Below are 21,660 nucleotides of genomic sequence, written 5' to 3'. Positions count from 1 at the left end.
ATTCAAATTTTAAATAATCATTTTTATAGACTTGAGGGAATGTAATCAATGTGCAGTGTCAAGATAATCAACCACCAAGCAAAAGTCACAATAAACTGGCAAGCATCACAATTAATTATTTGTTAAATGGCACATTTGACATAAGGAAAGACAGAATCCTACCTTTATGGCAGATAAAATGTAGATTAAAGGAGCTCTCTTACCTTGTTTGATGCTTCTTCGTTTGTCTGTTTTTGGGGACACGAGTCCAAAAGCGTTTATCTTTTTAAATTGTCGTCTATGCATATTTGGAATCATATCAGGGCGAATGTCACTGATGCTCCTGCTGACTTTCCGTGGTACTTCAAGGCATTTTTTGGGTGTTTCCGACAAAAATGAAGAGGAGAGGGAGAGGACTTTACCTGGATGGCTACTACTGTTTTGTAAGTCCTGTATGGTCTGCTGATACTGGAATTCATCTTCACTCTGGGCAGTAGGTGGGCAGTGGTGGTTGGAATGACAGCAAGGCAAGGCCTGTTCTGAGTCTGCTCCTATCTTCTTGATGCCTAGAGCCACGTCTTTTCCCTCTGCCTCTCCTACACCCATGGTAGTTACACACTCTTCAAGAGCTTCCAGAGTACTGCCCTCAAAATTGACTGGGTTCTGTTGAGCTTCCAGGTAGGACTCCCGATACCGACCACGAAGCTCTTTCACTTCAGCCTCAGCCAGTACTCTTCTTATGCATGGCATACGAGGTTCATCCATAAACTTGCGGGTGTGGGTGCAGACCATGGCATCCAAGCATGGGTTGGGTAGAGTTGACGGGTCACGAGGGTGGGTGGGTGGAGCTGGGTATATAGGATCACAAAATGGGATAGGAGGGGCTCGGCGTACAGGTTGCAGTGCAAGGAGCTCTGGTGTCACCTGGTCTCTTTTGAGAACTTGAGCGTTCTTTTCTTTAGTGAACTCCACTAGATCCACGTAATCTCCCTCCAGTTCACGGTTGCTGTGGTTGTCCCAGGTGTTGGGGGACACCCAGCCAACAGGCTTCCCATTCGACCGAACTTGGTCCACTTTCATGAGCTGGGGGCTGCCATCATCCATGTGGCATAGAGAAATAACAATGTCATCCTTAGCTGGCAGGATCCTGGTCTCTAAAGAGAAAGCTGAGGAGCCACCTGGCGACTCCGGGTGGCCATCTGGAGAGAGAGGAATGGCAGCCATGGCTTTGGGCTTGTCTATAAACTCTGGGTTGGCCACCTGCTCCCAAGGTACTTTCACAATGCCTTGGTCAGTGGACAGGAGGCAGTGGCGCAGTGGGGTGCCATGACGACCGTCATTAATGTCTCTAAGCCACTCCTCAGTGAAGATGCAGGGGTAGGAGGTCTCCGGGATGGGAGTCTCTTCAACCTGCCGGTGGTCCTCCAGAAGGCTCTTGAGGACAATGCGAGCAGCCTGGTCAGCAAAAGGTTCCACCTGCAGGTAGAAGTCACCCGGTCGCAGCAGCAAGGGGTTTGGATCTGCCAGCTGGATCACCACCTTCTCCCGGAGACACAGGGGCCAGCCTTCACAGCGAAACAGCACATCGGAGTACACCGCCTGGGGGCAGACATTCCATCCATGAAAAGAGAATCTCCACACTCAGTTAGACTTGTGGGCTTCTTAGCAACACACTGTTAGGCCCAGAAGCAGACTGTATAATCCCAGAGACTGATAGATGAAAATACAATGATTCAGTTTCAGATCCCAGCTGAATGGTTCTACACCCCCCTCTGAAAACACTGGAACAGCAACATCAATTAATTTGCTTTTGCTAAACATCCAAGACTTTTGGGTTTGAGATCAAAACATGAATATGAGACAAGAGTTCAGAATTTCAGCTGTTTCCTGGTATTTGCATCTAGATGTGTTAAATAACAGATAATAGTGCCTTTTCTATACCAGACAACCCAATTTTTAGGTGAACAATGAACCTGCAACTCGCCTGATATCACTAAGTTGTTGGTTTCTTCTTTTGTGATACTTTTCCATCTAGATGTAAATAAAGTAAAATAAAGTAAGAAGTAAAATCTGAAATTCTGGACTCTTACTTTACTTACTTTCTGGAAAGCTTTCTTCCATTGTGTCTAACAGTATGTGTGCATGCAGTACCCAGCAAATCTTTCGGAATGGCATGGCTGGTTTATTTGTTTTTGCTAAACACTGACGACATTTGGGTTTGAGATCAAAAGATGAGTATGATATGAGAGTTCAGAATTTTAGCTTTAACTTCCTGGTATTTACATCGTCTTTAAGACTACCTGTTCCTATACTACTGCTTGCCTAAAAACTGGGTGGTGTTATATAAAAGGTGCTATGTTCTATGTTGCATAACACATCTATATGTAAAGATCAGGAAGAAAAAGCTAAAATTCTGAACTTGCCAAAGTGCCAAAGTCATTTGGAATCTTCTGACAGGGAGGGAGTACTGTCGAATACCTCAGAATATAACAGCCTGCCTTAGCTGGAATGAAATCAGGTAACCAAAACAGACTAATGTAAGGGCATCCTCTTACACTACCACTAAAAAAATGTGGCTTAAATGGGAAAGCAATAGTGCTAAAAACTATTCCAATCAAGCTTTGCAATTCAAGCCACAAGAATGCCCCAGGGGCAACCTGATGCTGAAAAAATGCCTGGAATGTTCGAGCAATGTGCTATTTTCTCTGTCAGGAGATAAAATAAAACTAAGTGTTTCAGGGCAAACTTAGGCTGTGAGCCCAGAGCTCGCACTGGCTATGAACGGCTAACAGACACAGTAACATCATTGGAGCCTTTTGATCAAACACAATGGACTATTTCTTCTTCTATGAGCGATAAACAAAACCCTTTGTTCGTCTACATTATTGAATATCATTTTAGTTATAATCTGACTGACACAATGAATGTTTGTGCAGCTTCGCCTTTCCATGCTATGTGGGACTGAAATGTGAGACATTTCATATTTACAGCACAGAAACATCTTCTGTGCAAAATCAGCTACTTCTTGGCAAAATACTTTAGTTTTATGTTCAAGTGCAAGTCTTGGATCAGGCAGACCTAATTTCAAGAGAAAACCATGGCTCCAATATGAGGAAATCAATGACTGCTTTATTTAATTAAGTTTCTTATACCAAAGGATGTGCTTTATTCTGTAGCAACTGAAAAACTGGGAAAAGAAGGAAATGTTCTAACTGATGAAATGTTGTTTTAACAAAACTCCCAACAAACTGAAATGAAATATGACTCACACATTTCACTGAGACCTGCTTTAAAGAGACACCTGAAAATTTGTACATGAGATATGATATATGCCATTATGCATGCATATTTTCACATAGAAATGCAAGGTTTTAATTGCACCTCAGCATTTGTTTGTAAGGCCTCTGGTGTCGAGGCTTAACTTGTCTGAAATGCAGGAAAGCAAGGATATCCTGTAAAATAAATGCTCTCAAGAACGCCACAATAATAATTAAATCAGACAATATTTTAATAGTTTTGCTATTCTTCTTGTGAATGTAGCACATAAAAGAAGTTCTTAGAATGCTAATTTTTCAGGCAAATCTTCTGGCAAAGGGACTCACACAAGCAGCCTGCTGCACACTCTCCAGGATGTGCTTTGCGGGGATTAGGAAGTCCAGCAGGCACTGAAGAGAGTCACCGCGGTAACGTTCTTCAATGACCCGGAAGAGCTGGCTGAGGACTGTGGGTGCTGTCGCCTCAAAGGGTGGGTAGAGAGCCGAGAGGGCCCCTTGGATAGATGACTCCAGAGATTCAGGATTCTGTGGAAGAAAGTATCATCCATAAGAGCAGAAAAACATCTTGTAGGGAAAGTAGTCTAATAAGCTGTTAAGTAACCAGAATAACCCAGAGTTTGCCAGTCATAAACAGTTTGAAAATAACCACAAATGCCTGAATGATTGTAGGGAAATCATTTCAATTCTGTAAGTAATTAGGGTAAAGCTTTAAGGGAGAGATATTTTCTTTTTAAGAACGTGTATGGACATAACATGGAGAATGGTATGGTGTTATGCCCGTCTAATCCATCCCATATTTGTGTGATTTTTATAAAGTGAATAAACAGTTTGCTCACTGTCCTTGTTTACATTCAGAAATCTGTGATTAACAGCTTCCTGTCTTCCTGACTGATTAGAGTACAGTAGTGTTATACAGCCAAAGGGCTTGAGTATGAGTATATACACATACATTTTACAACAAAACAAAAAATACTGTAGGGTTGCCAACTCTCATGCATCTGGCGTGACACTGATGCTTCTGCAATAAATCATATGGCAAGTCCATATTATTCCATTATAAACCTAAAATTAGCTAAATCAAAAGTGTTGGGGTAGTTTGCAAACCATACAGACTATAAGGTAATATATATGCTAGTCATTTGCAAGCTATCACGGTACTTGTGTTGAATATAGTATATTTTCATCTTCAAATGCAGCATTTGTATTGAGAGATTAAAAATAAATTTTAATCCAATATTATACAAACAAGACATCACAGTTTGACTGGAATACTGCTTGAAAATGAAGTGAATGCATAAAAAATTGTGTGTTATTGTGTTAAGTATGATATATAAAAGCAAGAGGGTACAATGTCACAGTTCAATGACCATGAACTTGGGAGGGAACATGGGAGTATAGAGACTGAATGAGACTGAATGAAGAAGGACACATTGACATGATTGTCTCGTGAACCCATGAACCTGATGATAGGGACATAGCTTGCTTTCTTTATTTCTTTTACTGCATTGCAATGAGAAACTTGCATGAATTCTAGAGGCACCTTTAAAATCCAATCACAGCACATTTCAGTGCTCAATGGACTAGACAGGTGGAACAACACATGCAAGCAATTGAGCACTGAGCTTTGATTTCTGGTCTTACTTCTGCATTCGTCTGAAGGAGGTCCAGAAGTAGACATCTAAAGCACAGTGCTCAGGATCTGTTTGAGGGAACACTGGGCAGCAAAGACAGATATATACCATGGTTCTCAGATGCATGGAATTTCCTTTGGCGAATGGAAATGTATGTATAGTTCTACTGCACAAATCCCCTCATCCTCGCTGACCCCAAAATATAAATTTTCTCTGTGAGGTACTTTCTTCAACTAGGTGAAGTGTTATCTCTAAGTTGTCCATATTGTGTAACACTACACTAAGCTATGCCACACACTCATGTTGGAAGAACCAACAATAGCTGTCATATTTAGTGCCAAAAAAACCCCAAATCCAATGTATGTGTTAGAGTTTAAATGTTTCAATGGAAAAGTATGCTTCCTTTCTACTCTACTGCAACTCTACATGCTTTTCAAAGTACAATCAGTTTATTTGAATAGAGAAATACCACCATGATTTTCCCATAAGCCTTAATGTATTCCAGCTGTACGCGTGCGGAGAAGTTGTCTGCTGTCCTTCTGGAGACCCTAGTCTGAGGGAGTACCTTGGACTCTAAGTCACGCTGCTTTCTACTCCCCTGGGGGTGCTGTGTGTGTGTGGGGGGGGGGGGGCATATGAAATTTAGCCTTGGCCCGGCAGAAGTCGTGGGATTTCGGACGTCTTCTGGGATGGTTGCCCTTTCTCAGCATAGGTGACCCTCTTGATAAACATCACATATCCCTCTTGCATGAATCAGTCTCCTCCAGGCCCCATGTACTCCAAGTGAAGTTCATGGGGGGGGGGGGGGTAATGTTGTCTTTATCCGGCTGCACTTCATTCCTTGCCAGCAAGCTCTTGGTCCCTTAGCCATGGGTGCTTGTGTCAGCAAGGGCTCTGCTCAGGATGGTTATGAAAGCTTTGTGTTTCCCTTTGTGTTTGTGTTTTCATGTCTGTGTTTGCATTAATAAATTGGAAATCCTAGCAACCCTGTTGCAACAGCCATAGACATTACTTTGAGATGAGGTTTCCCTTACAATAGACTGTGCAGCAGGAGTCAGATTAAACCTTGATGCTAATTTCGACCATTTGATTAGGCATGTTTTGCCACATTGTCATAATAATGCATAGTAGGTGTAAGTATCTTGACTACTACAGTGCGTGTGCAGGAAATTTTTACAAATCATATGAGCAAAAACAACATTATGTCAATTTATACCACAGCTTTAATAAATACTATTTCCTTATTAGTCCAGAAATGTCAGGTTGGTGTTGATTATTCTCAAATAATAGCAGGCAGTTCTGGCAGCCTAGTAACACTTTTATATTAAAAGTTGTAATGTTTTATTTAACATGTTAATACAGAAATCTGTGTGACTGTTTACTCATAAATCAGCAGTTATTCTTACTGTATATGCATATTTTTCCTTGGTTTCTGTCATGCCCCCTCATTTACCTCATGTGGAATCCCCGTGTTATCAGCTGTTTCTAGTTGTTGTTAATTAGCCTTGTGTATTTAAGTCCGCGTTAAAGCCATTAACGTCAGTCTTTCATGGTTCTTTGTGTTCTCGGATGCATTCTACCCAAATAAATCCTACATTACCCGGACTCCTGCTCCTTTTTCCCAGCTCCATGCCTGTTGATCACAACAGTTTCTTTCGTAACTTTCAATACTTATTTCAATACTTGCCACTTCCAGTGAGTAGCCAGACCAAACATTCTGTTCTTACAGGGACTATATTTTTAAGAGCACATTGGAACATCAGTAAGTGCTGAGTGAAATAATTTTCTTCAGAAAAATTAACCGTGAAGTTTATTCTATATAATAATATTTTTATTTAATTTAATTTTTTTGTCCATTGGTCATGGTATAAACGGGATATATTAGTTATATAAGTTGTGTGGTCAGTGGTGTCGGAAGGACATTGGGGGGGACCGGATTTTACAACAAACGAAACTTACGTGATCAGGGGGAGTTGCAAGGTGTAAAGATGGGGCATAAAGCGGTGTGAGTGTTTGTTATTGTTTAGACTGTCGCGTCACGGCAATCGAGCTGAAGGAACTTGGTTTTTACTAGTCTAACAGAATGTCTACAAACACTGTGTGTACCTTTAAGAGTTTATAAGCAGAACTCATTGTGTAAAAGCACATAAACCTTATTTTTCCCAATTCACTGACATGAGAATAAAAGAAAACAAACACATTAATGTTTCTGAAATTATGAGGAAGTATTTAAAACATTAAACAGTCTAAACCAGGGTTTCTCAACCCGGTCCTCGGGGACCACCAGACGGTCCATGTTTTTGCTCTCTCCCAATTCCCTGCCAATTGGGAGAGAGCAAAAACGTGGACCGTCTGGTGGTCCCCGAGGACTGGGTTGAGAAACCTTGGTCTAAACAACAATACTCATCATGCCATCCGCCATCTTTACATCTTGTTAGCGTGACCCTAACCCTGACCCCGACCCTAACCCTAACCCCAACCCCCTGATCACACAAGGTCCGTCCTGAAACTGGGCGTAAACTTCTTGGCCTAAGAGTGTGGTGAGGTCATAGTTCTGCAGCTCTGCAGATGGATGATATTGGAGTCAGGAGCACATCCTGGGAAGCAAAGGGCACCGTGGCAGACACAATGGAGGTCAACCTTTGCTGTACTCAAGGCTTATATATATTTTTTTTTAATTTTAACTTGTTCTCTAACGATTTGAAGCGTCAAGGTGGGGGCCCGTCCAACCCTGTCCTATGTGTTCAGTCCCAGTTTGGACAGCTGGTGTTGCTGGTCAGCCTGTTCCCTCTGTCATTGTACTAGGCCGTAGCATGTCTTCCCTGTTACCTGGGCCACTGCATAGCTCAGTGGGTTGAATACATGGTGCCAAGGCTGTAATCCTGAGTCATGGGTTTGAGGCCAGCCTAGTCTCTCCTAGTGTTGCCCTCAGTGGTGTCAATATTCCTAGTGTTTATTTCCTGGTATGTAGTTATTAGTTTCTGGCATTAAGTTCCCTAGTTTTCTGTGCTTGTTAATTGTTTAGTTTCTCCACCTGTGGCCTGTTTCCCTGCACTGTGCTCATTGGTTAATTGTCTTGATTCACACCTGCCTTTTGTTAGTCCTCATCTGTGTATTTATGTGCCTGCCTTTGTCCTGCTCCTCAGTCTGCCATTGTACTGTGTGTTTGGGGCTCTTTTCGAGTTCTATTCCCTGTGTTTTTGCTTAGTTCCCTAGTTGCATTTTTTTTTTGTTTTGTTAAGTTATTAATGCTAATTCTGCTGGGAAAATGCAGGAAGCTCTAGATGGCAAGGAAAGCTCTTAAATAGGCCCTATTAAATTTGCATATTCTGTCTATGTGCGTCATGTGTATATATTATTGTGGGGACCAAATGTCTTGACAATGTGATTAAAAATTTGAACATTATTGGGTCCCCACAAGCGGAAATGAATTTTATAATGATCTGTGAAAAAAATTCGCACATGTGCTGCTTGTATGATTCTGGAGCACGGGGCTTTGTTCGAGATTTGTATGAAATTAACTGACTATTGAAGTTACAAATCTTTCTCCCTGTCACTCTTAAACAACCACGAGGCTTCTCAGTGGAAACCGGCTCAGAACAGACAGCCTTACAGACTGCTTTCTGAATTACTGACATGCTCATTCCCATATGTATATTTGGTAGTGAGTATAATAACTGGGTGGTGAAACAAACAGCCAGTGATACAAATGTGCTTAAATACCACAGGCAATCTATGTTCATAAACAAATTTATTATCGGTAAATAAAATGTGTTCTGTTCCTTAGCAAAGATACAACTTTTAAAAAAATTGTCTCCACTCCAAGCATTCCCTTCCCATCAGAGTCAGTGACTTGCTATTAAAATGGTGTCACTCCGTAGGCATATCTGGCTGACCCTGGCATCAATGACTGGTTCAAATCCAAAGTGAAAGTTGGAGCAGAAGGTGAGTGACAGTGACTCATGTTTATGAGGCAGGTTTAATCTTGACCTCAGACACAAAAAACCAAGACTGTTCCAATGACAAAGCTAAGAAACTGTTGATGACAAAGCTAAGAAACTGTTAAACAGATACGAGTATTTCTCTGCTATAAATGCCTGTGTTTTTTTTCGGGTTTATTTCTTTTGTTAAGTAGCTGTGAAACTTTCACCAAGACCTTTGGACTGTGGTGAAATTATTGCCATTTTGGTAATTTCACTATTATAAATTGCCAATGGTAGGTGTCCAACAAGAGAACAGAAAGGGCAAGCAAATGAATGCACCATTCCACATCACAACACTGCAGCTAAATAATTAAAAACAAATAAGGGGATGAGCCTGTGTTTGCAGCTGGTGAAATGTAGCACCTCTTCCCCATGTTCTCAGCATGCTTGCCCTCTTTTTTTTTGGGTGAGAGAGTGATTTTGTGTGTGTGTGTGTGTGTGTGTGTGTGTGTATACACGTGCTTGGGGGGGGGGGGGGTGGCTAAGTGTTTGTCAGAAGGACAGTGCTGCCTTTGTCTTGCAGAGTTTTTTAAGCTCAGCTCAAGTCCTTGGCAAATCTATCCAAATTCAAGTGAACCAAACTCAAGTTGTCTTTAGATTTGCTGTCGCTTAATTTAAAAAGGAAATCCCTAGATTTGTCCTAAACATTGCGTGTACATGCACCTAAAGACCATTTTTAAGCTTATAGCTGCCTACTGTAAAGTCCATTCTGCTCCTGTTATGTTATAGAATGTTATAAATGGCCAGCATGGGTCCTGGTACTCAAGTTTTGCTGTTGTAGCAAGTCAGTGAGTGTTGTACAGTTACTGTAGCTAACAGTAACAATACTGCAGTACCACTGTTACTGTCAGTTGCCATTCTCCTTTTGATTTGTTGCAGAGCTGAGTGTTCTCAGGGTTGGTGGAATGCTCTCCATCATTCTAACTGTAACCACTGAGCAGCCCAAAAAGTTCCATTAAAATTTAAGAAACCAATATAACCAATATAATTGTATGCAGTATAAAGCCATGAAAGTACTTGAGTTGAAGTCAGGTAACAAGCCCATCATTCAACTCTTGCTCATTAGTAATGCTGTAAAACACTTTGTCTGTCTCTCGTCCTGCCAGCCAGACTTCATCACACTTCCGAAAACTCTCCATCCCTGTAATTCTCATCTGCCGCTAAAGCAAAAATGACCATCTTTTGTGATCACTTCACTCCTTGATTTTTAAGTCTCAAAACACCAACAAAGTCCATGTTACATTCTTCCATCCCCCGTCACATACCATCCCGACCAAAACAAACATTATGTGCAGATTCAACCCTTAACATTTTAATTAAAATTTTTTCCACATTTCATACCAGCATGCTCAAATTCAAGCTTTTTGTTATTTATTGGAAGCAGCTATAGGTTATAAATGAAACATAAACATAGGTTTACTGGTTATGGAACAAACTCCTTTGGTCAATTTCAAACCTAATGTTTAACTTACAGTGGGGAAAATAAGTATTGAACATGTGAATATTTTTCTCAGTAAATATTTTTCTAATGGGGCTATTGACATGAAATTTACGCCAGATGTCGGTAACTACCACAAGTAATCCACATGTACAAAGAAATCAAAACAAATAAGTCCATGAATTAAGTTATGTGTAATATAGTGAAATGACAAAGGGAAGAAGTATTAAACACATGAAGAAAAGGGGCTGCAAAAAGGCAAGAAAGCAGCAGAAATATGTCAGTATTTAGAAAGCAATTCTGCCCCCATCAGTACAAATTAATATCAGCTGGTTTAGTCACAATTGATAGTCTATAAAAGGTTTCTCACTATAAAGGTGTCACACAAGAAGCATCTCGTGATGGATAAAAGCAAAGAGCTCACTCAAGACCTTCGCAACATGATTGTTGCAAAACATACTGATGGCATAGGTTACAGGTGTATTTCTAAACTTCTAAATGTTCCAGTGAGCACCATTGGAGCTATAATCCAGAAGTGGAAAGAACATCATTTCACCATAAACCAGCCACAACCAGGTGCTCCTCACGAGATTTCAAAATAATCAGAAGAGCTGTTCCGGAGCCAAGGACCACTCTCGGGCAGCTTCAGAAAGACCTGGAATTAGCAGGTATAGTGTCAAAGAAAACATTAACTAATGCACTCGACCACCATGGCCTCTATGCATGCTCACCATGCAAGACTCCATTGCTGAAGAAAAAACATGTTGAAGCACGTTTAAAGTTCGCTGGACAAGCCAATGGAATACTGGGAGAATAGAGTCTGGAATATAATCATTGTCAGTAAGACAATGATCTCAAACACACAGTCAAGGAAACTCAATTGGTTTCAGAGAAAGAGAATAAGCTGTTAGAATGGCCCAGCCAATCACCTGATTTGAATCCAATTGAAAAACTTATGGAAAGAACTGAACCGGAACATTCAAAATTTGAAGATAGTTTGTGTGGAACAATGGGCCAAAATCACACCTGAGTAATGCATGTGTCTAGTTTCTCCATACAGGAGGCGTCTTGAATCTGTCGTTACCAATACTTATTCAGTCCTGGCATCTGCCTGTTAGACTACTAATATGACAGAGCAAATATATGCATCATTCACTGACTTTTTCAGTAAATAACTTTTTAAATCATCTTTTTTAGAAATAATCACATTATACTGATGAGCCTCATTCAAAACAGCAAGAGGAAGTTGCAATATTAACTGTGCAAACAAACCAGAAGAAAAAAAAACTGCATGTGCTTAAGATGAAATATGTCACAAGATTCCTAAACACAAAAGCCATGCACTCATTTGAAGGGCATTCCTTTCCCATTATAAAACTCAGTTTGAAATCATGGAAGAAATTTTTTCTCAAGTTTGTGAAAAGACAACTAACTACTAAAAAACAAATGAAATTTTTTATTATGTAATGCAAAAACATTTACATAACACTGTGTAACTCTGTAACAGTGTTGGATACAAAAGTCATTGGATGGTAGACCCTGACTTGTACTGGCATCGTTAAAGCAGAGCACCAAATGGAAGAGTGGCACAGAGAGTACAACCTGCACTTCTTTGCATCCAAGACAAGAGCAGAGAGGTTTGTGTTTTCACTTACATTTGCATGCAAGTTCAACAGGACCACTGCCGTAGCACTGACGTAGTTTTAAGTGTAACCTCTGCATTCTTACAGTGATGTATTCTTACACACAAAGCACACACTATTTCTTCTGGGTGCACTTTCTGCTTGGGCCAGGGCGGGTCGCAGAGGGACACAGTGCCTCCTTTCAGGACTGTGCATACCCAGCAGGTCTGTGTGAAGGGGGTTTTTCATTGGGAACGCCAGACAGATTCCATGGTGAGAGTTTGCATGCCAAACCTGCTGTTGGCACCATGCAAACCCTGTTTATTTCCTGCTGAACTCGACCCTTCTCCCCCCAGCCAAACAGATCTGCAGGTGCGCCCCAACCCCCAAGCAACATATATTTACGGCATTGTTGCAAACATTTATTATGTTTTCCAAGCAGACAGTGAAAGAAAAGTAGCTGAAACCTTCATTAAAGGCTTGATAACCAACTCATACAGTAAACAGTTGCAACGTGTCATTCCCATTGATAAATACAGAGAAGTTTTTGCCAAGTGTCTAGGTCAAGAGAGATATTGTCTTTTAACCTGTAAATTTCCATCATATTCTGTAATTACAAATAATGAGCTGGATCACAAGATTTCCCATAATTGAATTTAAGAGAAATGCGTCAACTTCAGCATGTCTGTCAGGCTGCATTATGGTCCGCATGCATGCATCTCGGACTTAGGGTGTTATCTCTGGAGTGGATGTCTAGCACAACAAAAACAATGTGGTCTAACTAAAAGGAGACCCTGATGGCTGAACTGGCAGACATCAGGACAGATTTATTGGTGTTTCAATGCTGAGGCTGCAGTGTCTTCTTCCAGATATAAACAAATAAAATGTGTAACATTTTATTGTTTGGCGTATAAGTTTAAGATCACTGAAGCAAGTTTAGACAATTTGCCAATAAATCCCATATAGCTTCACCTTAAAAGTACATTCAGACATAGACAGAGATGTAACCTAAACAAAATTCAAAGTTCTCTTGGCAAATTGCCCAGAAACAGCTGCTGAAATTTTTATATGTCAGTAAGGAAGTAGTGGTTGGGCTTACTTCCATATATGAGGCCAAGAGTAATCTTAGGAATTTGCTGAAGGTAACTGCACCCTCCTAACATCTTTTCAGATGTTCGTGCAACATCTGATACTTATAAACATCTTCTAATTGCCGATCCTGGTCAAGGTCATGAAGGGGTCTGGAGCCTATCCCAGACAGCACAGGGACCAAAGCTATCCAAGGCAAGCTGAAGAACCCACATAACACAGAGAGAACAGGCAAACTCCACCTACAGAGCGGAGATGGGACTCAAATCCCCACTGAGCATCCATGGCACTTGCTGAACTGGCATAACATGGTAAGGAAACGCATGTCGATAAGCGCAGGAATGTGGATTCAGTCAGAGCTCCATCATGCATGTGCTCCACCACAAGTGGCACCTGGTTGAAGATGACCTTGGTGGACATGGAGAGTTCCTAGCCTGGGCAATTCTTGCAAACACAGGTATAAAAAAAAATCTAAAAATAAAACTCAATTACTATAATTCTCTAGCAAATGTCACACATATTAAATACCGTAATAAGACATAGAACAGGTTAAATGAAATGAATTCTTTACATCTGTATGAAGCACTACACTAATTAGAATAGATGCATTCTTGGCCCAATACACACTAGAACTGGGAAGATGTGGCGACCTGCCTTGTCTTTTTATGCCTGCATGCACTTCATATACTTCAGATGCTTGGCATCAGCATGATCCGTAAACAATGTCCATGGTGGGGATTTTTTTTTTTTACATAAGTACAGACTTTCGTAAGCCAAATTTACATAAAGCCGAAGTTTTGTCTCTACGCAGATTTGTCTAATGTGCAAAAGGGATTGGTTACATCCACCCAGCATTGGGCATTAAAAAGATATGTGGGAAGTTTTAGTCTTTTGATCCAATTCTGGTGATCTTGTCAAGAAGATGCTTTGATATGCTCCCTCAGCAGGAGGCAGTGTTTGAAGCTCTGCTGGATAAGAGACTATCACTGCACCTGAAGTCGCCATGGCGGTCATAGGACCAGGTGGGGAAAAGGCTATAGGAGTCGATAAAATCCATTTGGGGTTTTTGAACGCACTGAATGTTAATAGGTTGAAATGGCTGACATGCATTTCAGTGCTGCATAAATGGTGGGTAAAGTGTCTGTAGACTGTTTAACATCAGTGGTAGCTTCTACTTAAAAAGGAGGGACTAGAGGGTGTGTTCCAGCTACATAATGAACATTATATCTGTCTCATCATGGAAAAAAACAAAGAAGAACCGGCAAAGAGCAAAGATGTGGAGATGGAATAAAGAGTGCAGAAAGACATCTGACAATAGATGTGGTAGCAGATGTGTACATCAAAATTGCGTTTAACAAGAAAAGATTGCTGGGTTTGAGTAGATCCAGTGAAGTGCATGATTTACAGCTTTTCATTGTAAAACAGCTTATGTCAGGGTCTTCGTTGTGCAAAATTACAATGATCTCCATGTCCAATTTCAGTCTATTTGGACAAACGGCAAAGAGGTTACATCAATGAACCGACTACAGCCATACAGTACATACAAAAACACAGAGATAAACTTTCAAGATTGAAAGGTCTGTATTTGCAGAATTAATTCTGCGTTTACAAGGGGATATGCTTTTATCCATGTTTGCTTGAATAAAATTTGAATTAAGGTATATAGTTCCAGTGTTAAGCCTCTAAAAACAGTGTGTTCAGTCTTACTAGTTTGCCTCACCTGTGTACTTATGTGTGTTCACCTGAAAACAAACTTAGACACAGAGTGTTACAAACTGGTCTGTTCTGCAACGTCAGTGAAAAGGCAGGATAAGACATCACCTCACTAAATTAACCTGTGCATTTAGTGACCTAAATGAGTACTAGCCTCCCTCAATCACATCATCCTCCAACTATGACAGAGGACTGAAATTATGCTAATTACATATAAATACATAGTGGCTACATATTTTTACTATGTGGTCAAACTTTGCTGAAGAAATTGATTTTCTGTACAAGATGAAGATTTTCTGCAGTTTATTGATAATGACTGGAATTTCTAATAGATATTTAAGGTGTTAGAGGGATACTATGATCTTTATCTGACAATACAATTCCACATCCTGCAGTGACTGATACACTAAAGTTTACTCTTGCAGGAATGGCAACCGAAATGTGTAACCTGAAAGCAAAATGTTTACTAGTAGCTGCAGTATGATTACAGTACGTTGTGTTGAACCTGTTAAACATAGAAAAAAATGTGCACAGGATTCTGTTAAACACAGAAAAGTTCCAAACAAACTTGTATAGTAAACATATATAGTACCAAAAATGAAATTACCATTTTGCTAAATTGTTGCTGCCGTCTTGTCCAAAGTGGTCATCCTTCTCTGTCTTAGTTATGTTCCTTGGGGATTTATTAGTCCAGTGTCCATCTTGTGCAAGACCAAAGACATATTTAACTATAATGAAAACTCCAGGGTAGAGCAGGGAGGTGTCACACCCTCCCCAGGCGAGCCCCCATGGTATTACAGCACTCCGTTGTGTTTAGAGCAGACCAGCACTGCGTGGTCACCACTTGTATCGCCACTCTTACTACACACCATGTTATTCAGCCAATGAGCAGCAGTAGAGCATGTCTGCAAGTGCATATTGAAGGGTGAGACAGGGGGAGAGGAAGGGAGTGAGAGAAAGAGAGGGGGAGAGCGAGAGACGGAGGGGGGGCTTTCAGAGGAAATCCCCTTAACCCTTTTTAGTCTTTTCCAAGCAGCAACTCGAGACCTCTCTCTCTTTCCCTTGCTCTCTCTCTCACTACTTTCCCTTGCTCTCTCCCACTCTCACACACACTCCCCAATTCCCAACTGTGTCGACGCCGAAGCGAAATCTGAAACCATCTGCCACGCCCACATCCAGCAGCCCCCACTCCAGCCATTCCTTTGTGGGGAGCGTCTGTCTCACAGGAGCCCTCCGCCATTCCAGGGGCTCATTCACCACCTTGCCCCTACGCCACTTTGGCTACACAGTAACAAGCTTCGTGCGTGACTCCAGTGTCCATCGAAACATGCTCAGGGCCCTTCAGTACTTCTGAGTGTGTGAGGGAGTAATGAGACAATTCTTTCCCAGACCATCAAATTCGTGAGAAATAAGTTTGGAGCTCCGGGGGGGGGGGGGGGGGGGGGTTTACAATTTAGACACTAGTTACGAGGCATGTGGTGATGAGAAATGTGTGAGGAAGGGTTCTGACTGCGTTTAATCCCTTGTGACCCCCCCTAAAAGAAATATATAGGAATTCGCTGTGGCATGTAAGGGTGAAAGTTGTGACAGTGTAGAGATGACTGGAGCACGGTAACATTAATGGTTAAAATATAGTTAAAAAAACACACACACGCATACATACATCTGCTTCAGGCTGGTGACTATATCGCTGTCTCTTTAGCTATTCATGTAAACTGTGTGCTGAATCCGCTCTCTTTCAGGCTGTATGTTGACTTTAGATACACACAGCACCATAGAAAAGAGGTCTACAGTACAACCATTCCCAGTCAACTTCTTTTGCAGTAAGATATTAATACTTTCAGTTTTCAGGTGTCCGTATGGTTCATACATTTCTATTTTTGCATTGTGTATCATTTTTATTCAACCAAACAAGCCACTCAGATTCACTCAGTAGTCACCTAAATCAAGAATATTGAAACAGGGTTGATGGAGAGACTTAGATTAATGTACCCATTTCTTCCTAGTTTTGTAAAATCAGTACTGGGGTGCTATCCAATTCTTGACCCACCACACGATTGCTGCAGTTTGATCACGAGACTTGGTCAGAAAGGACAGCCTGTGTCCTCCATGGTGTCCAGATGTAGCCTTTAGTTTACGCATCATAAGGCAGATGTTCCTTCTCCCCCACAAAGTGAAAACAAGAGGCAGATGCTATAGATCTTGGCTCTCTGCAAGCACAAGAAGCTACAGCAGTGCTCAGCTGCATAAGGCGATGGGGGCTTGTGTGACCAGAGGGAGGTCACTGGATTTCCAAGAACACTGAATTCTGGGATAGCTGTGGGTGGCCACCAGTGTGATGCCCCCAGTAATGGGACGGATCTGCAGGAGGGAGCTCAACTACATGCACTGGCCAAACTGACTGGAGAAGTGGCCACCCATTTTTAACCTAATTAATTCTATGTTATGTGAGAATTAAGATGGCAAACACGAAAATCAGTCCCATCAGATTATTGAGAGGCAAGTGGAAGAAAATGCAGGACAGTAAAATCTGCCTTTGGAAAACTCCAAAAACAGGAAATTTTGTGACAGTCAGCCCTGTGCCAGAAAGCTAAGTGAAAAACAAAAATGAGTGACAAATGACACCTGTCTTCCATTGTCCCCCTCCTAGCTATTACACAATGAGTCCTACTGAACAAACATGAAGCATTTTCCATGCTGGCCTGGCCAAATAACCTCAGTTTATGACATTGTGTCTGTAAATCATACACAGTCACTTGCGGCATATTAGAAGAAAAGAAAGACATAATACCCCCCACACCCCCCAGGAAGTGCAGAGATAACGCATTCTCTGGAAATTACGTGTAACAAAGCTCTCCATTTTCATTTATGGGTCCTTGCCCTCTCCATGAGACATTCCGTGGGGCCCCTATTGCTCTGATACAACCTGTTTAGTCTGCTGGCTGAGTTATCTGGTGGGTCATTTGCAGAATCAGTCACAATATGCAAATATAGGTCCCAGACAGGAAGTCACCCCAGTCAGACCTATTAGGACTGCAGCTGGATTACTTCATCACTTTTTTGTTTTTCTGTAACTGCTACACATACAACAGAGCCGCACAATGTCTGTTATTAATATGGACATTGCATGATATACACATGCAGTTCTCATATAGCAAGAAGTGCAATAGGCAGCCGGGTTAACTCAATAATTTGAGTTTTTTTACAAGTCATGTATTTTTAATTATGTTTCTTTTCACCATTATGGAGTATATGTTAACAAAACACTCTACTGCCGCTGCTTTTGCATGAGCTCTGCAAGCACTCTCTAAGCCAATCGTAATCATTTCCATCCTTGCTGTTGGACTCACTCATAGATAGTTTGGCGCATTTGTGAGATATTTAACAAAAATGCGTGAGGAGAAAAATGAACAATTGGTCATTAATAGAAATTCACCTTCTGCTGTATGGAAATATTTTGTATCCCGTAGAGACGATATTGAACAAAACCAATCAGCGTGTTGGCACTGCTTTCTGTCTGTTGACACAACCCACAGCAACACTACAGACTAGTCTGACCAACCCTGTTTGTACATGATACGTTTGATTTAGCTAAACTTTATTTCAGGTAAATAAACTTTATTTCAGGTAAGTTTCAACGTTTGTTTTATAAATACTGCAATATTAATAGTGAGCATTTCAAACATCACAATGTAGTTTCTTTTTGTGCAGCCCTATCATGCAATATTTCATACAAGGGACCAACAGAGACCCACAGCATTTATAAGGTCCTAAATACTCAGATGATAAAATCATTACAATTCATTGATAAATGAAAAAGCAGCCAGCTGGTTTACAGTAAAGGTTATTGTTCTCTGTAAGGGGGCGAGCCTGAAATGCAGAGAGATCGCATGAATTAGTTACTTCTAGCTATCAACTTTGAGTGCCTCACTTAGACACATAATCACTGAAAATAATCACTTAAGGTATTTATTTTTCCAGAAAAGTGAAGGAAACCAAAAAGCCCTCCAGGTGATGAAATTAAACATGCTATTTAATATTTAGTGGGAATAATGAAATGTTTTTGCTGGCTGATCTGTTATCCGCTATGATCCTTCACATCTACAGAAAATCTACAAATTCGTCATAAAAATAACAGTGTATATGAAACGTATAAGACTGCTCTGATTGAAAGTCTTACCTTTTACTGCCAGAAATGCAGTCTTACGCTTTGAAAACTCCACTGTTGACAGTGCCGCAAAGTGCTTTTGGCTCATGAGTAAAGGGAGCTTTGGAAGATGAAAGAGTGCCCCCCCCCCAAGCCGTGCTGATCACCCCTGGCACCCCCAACAACACACAGCATGTGGCTCTCCTACTGAGAAACACCACATGGGCTGCATTTTTGCTGGCCTGACTGACAGGCAGGAACCTTTTCTTCAAACATGAGACTGGCTCCTCGACAGGGAAAGCAGGGCCAGGGCTGTTTGAACATCAGTGGCCCCCGACGTTTTGTGGCTTTTGCTCAACATGGTTGGAGGTCAGCGGGGCTTTAACATTCAGCTTTGGCATTATTTATTTATCATATTGCACTCATTCAAAGTACAATGTCCCACCCCCCACTTACAAATCCTGTCCCCAAGCGTAACAGCTGACTTGCCATTACAGGAGGAACTTTCTCAGTGTCTCCAGCCATAGACAAAAACACAAGTCTGCTTCTGTGTTAAGGAAAGTGGTTTTATTTATTATGACAAATAAAAAATTCAATCTGTGGATAATATTAAGTTTGAGTATCCATCTTTTAAAGCATGTTTGTTCGGACTAGGGCTGAAAAAAAATGTGTATTGTGTGATTGATTAGCTAATGAATTAGTTGAACACTAAACAGGGTTTAAAGAAAGGTACATATGCTTTAAAAAACTGTATTTTTTACGTCACAATTGTAATTGCGTAATTATAATAAAAGCTATTGTAATAACAGTGTAGAAAATCTCCATTTAAAGTGATAAAATGGCATAGAACCAAAGATGTACTGTCTCTGCCTTACTAAGCTTGTGCAAACCATGACTATCCTCATCCACGGACAAATGTATTTCGTAACAGAAGACACAGACCGTAACGGCACACAGAAGTGAAGTATGAACTAGGCGTAACACACTAACATTAATGTTGCTAGGTACTGATGTCATTATACATCATTTGCGCAGCAAACCACAAAAATTCGACCACTTGATGACAAAATTCATTGTTAATTTTTATTGCCGATTATTATTGATGTTATTGCTTAGTTGTCGCAGTCATAGTTCAGAAAATGTGAAAACTATTGTGCTGGAGGAGAATAATACATAACAGAACTGCCAGTGTGGAAATCTTGAAGCTCAGCAGTCTGCTTGTTTGTTTAAAAAGCTGTAAAACTAATTCTGGCTTTGGCAGGTCATGCTGGGCCCACAGCAAACTGAGGCATCAGCAGTGCGTTTTGAGACACACCCTAATTTTTGGGAAGGGAATGGCTACTTCCCATCTAAGGACTGGAGACAGCCAGAAGTGTAAAATTTTCTTCCACCCTACACACATCAAGCATGTAGCTGCATAACAGACCGCTCATCAAACTGCGCTTATTCTAAACAAAAATCGCTAAGCTGGGACCTCTGTGTCTGAAGTCAACTGATCTGGAATCAGCTACAAGACACAATATGAAAAGCTGCTCTCATAGGGAAAAAGCTTAGCAAAAAAAAAGCAGTTGAAATGCATCTGTGCTTTTTAAAATTAAAATGCTTGAATGTAACAGCTTAACAATATTGGCAAATGATAGTGACAGTGTTGAACAAAAAGCCTGATCTCAGATGGAAGCCTGAGTTAAAGATAAAAAAAAACTTGATGGGCTTTATTGTTCCTCAGAAAAATCAAGTGTTGTCTTGTGATTGTAAAAAGCATCTATCCATCCATTTTCTGTAACCACTTATCCTATTGAGGGTCATGGGCGTCCAGACTCGATGGGCACAAAGCACCAGGATGTCTTTGGACTGTGGGGGGGGGCAGCAGAGCATCCAGAGGAAGTCTCTCAATGACACAGGAAGAACATGCAAACTCATCACATGAAACCCTGGTCCCAGAGGTGCTAACCACTGCACCACCATGCCACCCCACACAAACACATCTAAGTAGTGTAATTAGTAGATGAAACTTAAATTTAACTACAAATCGTCAAAACACTTTTGTCATGAAAGAATCTGAAGCTTTGCAGAAAAACTGCATTTGAGTCTCTCTTATGGTAATCTCATGGTTAACTCAGCCTCTGCTGAGAGTCAACAAGAAGCTAGGCTGGAGGTCAGATGCACGCTGGCTACTCTTGGCTGAATAAGCAGCCCAGATGCAGGTCAGACCTATTTAGATAAATAGACCTGGAAGCCGGTTGCGGGGTGGAATGAGGGGGCTGCAGGAGCGCTGGGTATTAGTGAGTGAGGCAGTGTCTCGCCTCCCATGTGACTCCTCTCTCTGCTGTATGAGTCCTCTTTCTGCTGTGTGAGTCCTCTCTCTGCTGTATGACTCCTTTCTCTGCTGTGTGAGTCCTTTTTCTGCTGTACAAGTTCTCTTTCTGCTGTGTGAGTCCTCTTTCTGCTGTGTGAGTCCTCTTTCTGCTGTACAAGTCCTCTTTCTGCTGTGTGAGTCCTCTCTCTGCTGGATGAGTCCTCTCTCTGCTATATGAGTCCTCTCTCTGCTGTACAAGTCCTCTCTCTGCTATATGAGTCCTCTCTCTGCTGTATGAGTCCTCTCTCTGCTGTACAAGTCCTCTCTCTGCTGTATGACTCCTTTCTCTGCTGTGTGAGTCCTCTTTCTGCTGTAGAAGTCCTCTTTCTGCTGTGTGAGTCCTCTGTCTGCTGTACAAGTCCTCTTTCTGCTGTGTGAGTCCTCTCTCTGCTATATGAGCCCTCTCTCTGCTGTGTGAGTCCTCTGT

General features: G+C 41.2%; 1 protein-coding gene across 4 annotated transcripts in view; it reads right to left on the bottom strand.

Annotated features, from left to right (window-relative positions):
- The window catches only part of LOC111842300 (pleckstrin homology domain-containing family G member 4B), a 29,805-nt gene extending 14,025 nt beyond the window's left edge, over nucleotides 1-15,780 (bottom strand). For 2 of the 4 annotated variants that reach the window (XM_023808775.2, XM_023808776.2), the window contains exons 1-3: nucleotides 15,338-15,779; nucleotides 3,582-3,779; nucleotides 204-1,578 (exon numbers count right to left, since the gene is read on the bottom strand). In XM_023808775.2, the coding sequence (XP_023664543.2) occupies nucleotides 204-1,578; nucleotides 3,582-3,779; nucleotides 15,338-15,340 (1,576 nt within the window). In that variant the 5' untranslated portion in view covers nucleotides 15,341-15,779. Of the gene's footprint in view, nucleotides 1-203; nucleotides 1,579-3,581; nucleotides 3,780-15,337 lie in introns of all 4 variants that reach the window. The other 2 variants (XM_023808778.2, XM_023808777.2) reach the window with 2 other exon arrangements.
- Between the last annotated feature and the right edge of the window lie 5,880 nt (nucleotides 15,781-21,660).

Source organism: Paramormyrops kingsleyae, chromosome 6, assembly GCF_048594095.1.
Source record: "Paramormyrops kingsleyae isolate MSU_618 chromosome 6, PKINGS_0.4, whole genome shotgun sequence".
NCBI classification, from domain to species: domain Eukaryota; kingdom Metazoa; phylum Chordata; class Actinopteri; order Osteoglossiformes; family Mormyridae; genus Paramormyrops; species Paramormyrops kingsleyae.
This window is presented reverse-complemented; position numbering and strand designations above follow the sequence as displayed.